This window comes from Diceros bicornis, chromosome 8 (genome assembly GCF_020826845.1).
Source record: "Diceros bicornis minor isolate mBicDic1 chromosome 8, mDicBic1.mat.cur, whole genome shotgun sequence".
NCBI lineage: Eukaryota > Metazoa > Chordata > Mammalia > Perissodactyla > Rhinocerotidae > Diceros > Diceros bicornis.
This window is the reverse complement of record NC_080747.1, coordinates 13,385,804-13,391,803: the sequence shown is the minus strand read 5'-3', so window position 1 is coordinate 13,391,803 and position 6,000 is coordinate 13,385,804. Positions and strand designations below refer to the sequence as shown.

General features: G+C 40.6%; 1 protein-coding gene across 7 annotated transcripts in view; it reads left to right on the top strand.

Annotated features, from left to right (window-relative positions):
- Window positions 1-925: 925 nt before the first annotated feature.
- Window positions 926-6,000, top strand: part of LDB2 (LIM domain binding 2) — a 357,873-nt gene continuing 352,798 nt past the window's right edge. For all 7 annotated transcript variants that reach the window (XM_058546783.1, XM_058546780.1, XM_058546781.1 and 4 more), the window contains exon 1: window positions 926-1,201. In XM_058546783.1, coding sequence (XP_058402766.1) covers window positions 1,070-1,201 — 132 coding nt within the window. In that variant the 5' untranslated portion in view covers window positions 926-1,069. The remainder of the gene's footprint in view (window positions 1,202-6,000) is intronic.

The following is a 6,000-nucleotide window of genomic DNA, read 5'->3' as shown; positions in this document are numbered from 1 at the left end:
TCCTACTCAACTGAATTTTCCATGGTCATTTTTGTGGGAGTTTTCTTTCTTGTTTTTCCTTTCTTATTGGGAGGTCTGCTTTTGGAGTGTTTTTTTTTTTCCTCCTAGGAAAAAGACCATGGCTCCATGGATGTATCTTAGGTATTCCACATTCTGAATGATTGTTTTTACCTGAAAATCCCTCTGTAACCTGAATCCAGGCCCCCTGAAACCTACTGGAAGGAAGCCTTGAGAGAAGAGGGAGGGGGCTGGGGAGAGGGGTGATGGGAGGGAGTGGGGGTGAGGAGGGGTTGAATTGCAAAGACTATGACAAGCTCTTGGAACAGCAGCAAGTAAAACCAAAAGTATATGGGGAGATTAGTGCAGACGGAAATATGCACGGAGTGAATCACCAGCTCAAATACGGGGGCCCACGATGCTCGTGTTTCTGTGTTTTGTAGTAATCATATTTCTGATACATTACAACAGTGTGGCTGTCAGGGGTGAGTTGCTCAGGCAGCAGTTAAACCACCTATATGCTAACAAGCTTAGCAATCAGGTTGTGAAGGGTCCTGGTTGGAGGAAAAAAATTAAAACCAAACCTTAGACCTCTGTCAGACTGTGAGGAGAATTATATTTTCGAACTAGTCTACAGTGTGGACAGGAAATGACCTCTCCACAAACTGCTTCTTTAAAAACAAGCAGTGGTGCCTAAAGCTATCCAGCTTCTCTCTCTCCCTCCCTCCCTCTCTTTCTCTCTCTCGCCCTCCCTCCTTCCCTGCCTTCCTCCCTACCAACCTCCCTCCCTCTCTGGAGCTCCTGCTCTCTCCCTCTCCCTCCTCTCCCGTGCTCTCTCCCTCCCTCCTCCCTCCTCCCTCCCTCCTCTCTCCTCTCCCTCTCCTCTCTCGCTATAGAGGGCTCCAACAGCAGTTCCCAGCCAGTGTGTGCAGCCTGCCTGCCTGCCTGCCTCTGTGTGTGTGTGTGTGAGCGTGTGCGTGCGTCTACTTTGTACTGTGAAGAACACAGCCCATGTGCTCTGCATGGACGTTACTGATACTCTATTTAGCTTGATTTTCGACAAGCAGGCAAGATGTCCAGCACACCACATGACCCCTTCTATTCTTCTCCTTTTGGCCCATTTTATAGGAGACATACACCATACATGGTGCAGCCAGAGTACCGAATCTATGAGATGAACAAGAGACTGCAGTCTCGCACAGAGGTAAGTACTTCAACCTTGGGTGTATGTTTGTGTATTTTTTTTTTTAAACTGTGCATGGGCTTTTCCTAGGGTTGCTGGCTGAATTCTGTGGTAAGTGTCCCACCAGACACTACCACGTACATGGAAATGAGCGCCAGGATGAATCCACTAGTTTGAACGCTGGGTTTCCAGGCACAGCAACTCTTGGAGCTGGGGACAGTTTCTGCCGGAATCTTGAAATAGACAACCCAGCACTTGATTCGCCTGCCGGGTCTCCAGAAACGCTGCTCTCCCAGAACTCCGGGGGGTGCAGGCTCTGGGTCGGTCCCCTTAGTGTTCCCTGAGATAAAATTCCAAGGGATTTTGTGATCATTTGCATCCGGCAAAATAATTTTTTTAACAAATCCCAGAGGAAGTCTGCTTTGTCCTGCATTTGCTTTTCAAAGTCATCAAAATTGAGATGAAGGAGGCAGAAGAGTAACCCCGCGTACTTTTCAGAACTAGCCCTGGAGGGACACGCTTGTATATTTCTGTCTTAAATTCAGAAACCAGTTGCTTGGGGCAGAGGGGTTCTTGACTTGCTCCTATCGCGGATGGAAGTGTCTCCTAAGGAGCTTTACCTTCCACAGGAGCCGGCTCAGCATTTGAGTCAGCTTGAGTTTTTGCATATTTGTAATCTGTGGCTGAGAGAGGGATCCTTAGCCTCTGGGCCAGCAACTTTGGGAGCAGAGAGAGCAGAACTTTCAGAACTTTGTAAATGCAAAACTCCAGACCGCCTCCTGCAATTTAAATATTTAATACCTGTTGACTTTTTCTCTGTGCTGGCTCAGCTGGCAGGTCTGCTGCTGGGCTGTCCACTTGCCTGTAAGTTGAGGCTTTGTGTTGAAGTGTTCTGGGAAGGAGTTTACTATAGATGCACCAGAGTCACTTTAGGAAGTAGAAATCGCTGGGAATTCAGTCTTCTCTGCAGAGTACAAATACCCGGAGGGTTGATGGTAAAGAGCTTTTAGGGAATAACTTTGGTGGAATTTTAGATTGCAGATTGCCTCTCAACTCTGGAAAGGAACTCAGTTAAGGTTGTATGATAAAATAAAACACGCTTGCTTGAATTGTCAACGGAACCATGGAGAATTCATGACGTTTAATGTATTTAATACAGCTAACAAGATGTGACCATCTTTCTGATTGGCTAACTGCTGGACAAGGACTGATGTTTTTAAAAAACTGTTTTGTCTTTATCACTGCTATTTTCTTTATGTGTTAATACACCAGAGATATTAAATATAATTGATGATACTGTTGCCCTCCCTAGAAGCCAGTGGTTTTTACAGAGTGTACACTCTGCTCTGCTTAGGGGTAGTGAGCTGTTGGCAATAAATGATATCTGTGTGTGTTGTGTGTTACACTTTGTATATTTCATGCAGCTCTTTGCAACTGTGTGTTGGAATCTTAAATTATTGCATAAATTATTGGTTGTCATAGCCTGCTTTCAGAATTAGGAGGATAGAAAATGTTATAGTTATAGTTCAGGCACACATTAGTTGCAATATAAATTTGGGGTAAAAAAAAATGTCTTAAAATATGGTTAGTGTTTAAAAAGAGACCCAGGGCCATTATGGCTCAATTCTTGAACAGCAACAAGATTTAAAAGCAGCTTGTGTCCACCTTACATTTCAGAAAGTTTTGGAGGAGTTGTGGAAAGAGGTTTTTCTCCCATCCTCCTTGGTTCGGAGAGCAGGCAGATTTCTCTAATATCTGTGTTCCCTTGTGCCCTTAATTAGCACTTGGCCAGTTCTGAGCTGGGAGACTTATCTGGGAGACTTCTCCATCCTGCCCCTCATAAAAATCTGCAGGATGCAATAAGTTCCCCATGCTTGTTTCACATTTGAGAGAAAATCTTTGAAAAGTCCCCCATTCATAACATGTTTCTTAAAAATGGCACATTATCTTTTGTGAGAGCTAAACTCAGGAACTTCTAACTTTTGGCTTGTGGCTTTACTTTTAAAGATTTTCCTCTGAGTAGAAAAAACTGCTTCATAGCTCAAGAACCTGGAGAGGAAAGCTTGCTATGACAAATCTTAAAGATTTTTTTAAACCTCTCTGCCTGTGACAGAAAAGCACTATAAACTGTTTTCTGGTGTGTTCTACAGCCAGCCCCAAACATTTCCCCCCTTAATTAGATCTTTTTTGTAATTATCCAAATAATTGCCCTGAAACAACTTTTTTTCTTTGCCATGCAGTAAATGATGTCATGAACCCAAAGCCATAAATTTGTTTTCATTTCATATGAATAAAGGAGAGAATCAAACAATTGCTCCTAAGATATTTAAATATTATGATTAAATATTAAATTTTGGTCATGGTTTATAATTGGAAAAGAAAATATTTAGAAAATAATAACTTTTCCTGAAAAAGTTACAGTGTGCCTTCACCAATGATGATTGTTTACGATAAAGTTGTACTGAACCCTAGAAGGGAATGAGTTGGAATAAAATACAGTAATACCCAGCAAGAGTTACCAATTTATTCACACACAGAATCAGATAGATTGTTGAGCAATTGCTTTTCGAATTTAACCAATGCATCCAAGCATTTTTGGGCAAGAGACACTTCACCCCTTTCTTCTCTCTCTCTCCTGGTTCCTGCTCCTAAATTACATAGTATTATTTCATTGACTCCTAATACCACACACACACACACACACACACACACACACAATCTGAGTAACACTCTCAGCACTCCATTCCTTCTTGAACATAGACTTGGCTAGAAAGAAATTGTAGCAAACCAGTAGAAATTTCCTAGAAGCCTCCTTCTTTTTAGAAAGGACAGAAAGTAGTAAAATCCCATGATATTTCCCTACCCTCCTTCCATGGCTGACCCCAGGTCATCTCTCATGGGAATTGATGTATTTCTTCCAATTAAATCTAACCAAAGCCCTCAGAAATTGGGTAGTTTTAGTTTAAAGAGCACTGGGTTGGGAGTTAATCCTGTTTCTAAGTTGTTTCTGTTACTTACTAACTAGTTGGCGTGGATCTTGGTTCCTCATCTGCAAATTACTTGCAATACCTCTTTAATTTAAAAATTCAGATTCTACAAATGTCCTGGGTTTGGTTTTCTTTAGTGTGAGAAAGTACTGTGAACTAGAGTAAAGGGCACAGACATTACTTCTCTGCTCATGGTGTTTAGTTCTCATTTACACACGGTACTGAAAAACTAGGGTAATAGTGAAGAAAACATGAAGACAGAGACCCTGCAGCTTTATTTAAAGCTAGCGCTTAGAGCAAGAGATTCCTGGAATCAAGTAGGGTCTCAATAAATGTCTGTTAACTAGCCCATCAATGAATCAGTAGACGAAAGAGGAGAGAGTTTGAGAACCCTGTCATTGAAACTAGCACCTTTCCTCAGAAACACAATTCTGATGCCTTTGGGGGCCTGGTACCCCCTGAAATTGCTTTGAGCATCTGCTTCCCATTCCCCAAAAGTGCTGATCCCCACATTTATTTTGTCATGAGGTAATTTAGATCTCTAATCTTTGTGGGAAGGGAAAGCAAGTGTCTAAGAAATTATGGGATCTCATATCTTTTAAAAGGAATATAAATGCATTATAAAGCAAACAAAAACAACAAAAATATGTTTTAAAAGCTCTTGACTGTTCTGGGAAATAAAATTTCTTTGCAACATCAGAATCTCAGTGGAGTTTCATAAAGAAATGCGTGGGTGTTCCTCCCCCTTTTTAAATGAAATTAAGAAAAACTCTTTGAGCTCTGCGTCACTGTTGTTCGCTGTAATTCCCAGGCAGTGGGAAGGGGGTTATGCTTCCCGTCGCACATGCTACCATGAACTGACCCCATGTCTTCCCACATTCATGTATTTGAATGGTCCTGCTGTCCCAAATGTGTTTTGGAAGAACACAACTGCACAGTTATATTGTTTAACATTATACACAGAGTACAGTCAGATAGGATATAAAAATACTTTCTAAAGACTTCAGAATTTGCTCTGTAAAAAGCTTCGATAATAACAAAAACTATTTTTTTTCATTTCCTGAGGTCTGTGCTGTGAGATGAAAATATAGGGAAAATATGAGACGTGATAGTAACCTACATTTTTAGTGAAGGGATTTCACTAAAATTGGATTATTATAGAATTTAAGAAAGTTTATCAAGTTATAAAAATCTTTGTTATTGTAGATAACTTTTCTATACCTTGTTTTCTCATTCAGATGACCAAAAATGTCTCCATTCAAATGAAGATGTGTTTAAGTACGTATTTTTTCATGTTGGCAGTATGCTAATTTTAATAAAATACCACAAACACCAGGAAAGTGTGGGTTCCATTACGTATTTCATCTGTTTTGAGATGTTTTTTCTTTTAACAGTATTGCACATCCCACACCAAAAGAGAAAACTGATTATAACTGGAAGCTGCACACACAAGGATTTTATTAGAATTACAGTTTTTACTTTTACAGGATTTAATATGAACGTTAAAAATGTTTGAAGACCTTGAAATTTAAATCTGCTGCTATTCACTCCTTCTCAGCTCAACTCTCCAACTCCCCGGAGAGGGGGTGGTGGCCGTGGGGGGTTCTCAGCCTTTTTTTCCAGCTACATTTTTATATATTTCAGTCACAGGGCTTCACGTTGTAACATCATGTTTATTCATGGAATAGCTGAGTATCATTGATGTTCAGATGGAGTCTAGTTAAAATGAGATTAGGTATTTCGGATAGGTGGAAAAAAATGAAAAATGTTTTGTGATAACTTGGCTTTTTTTTTTCCCCTAGAAATTTAGAAAGAAAAATGTTGCTGTTACTC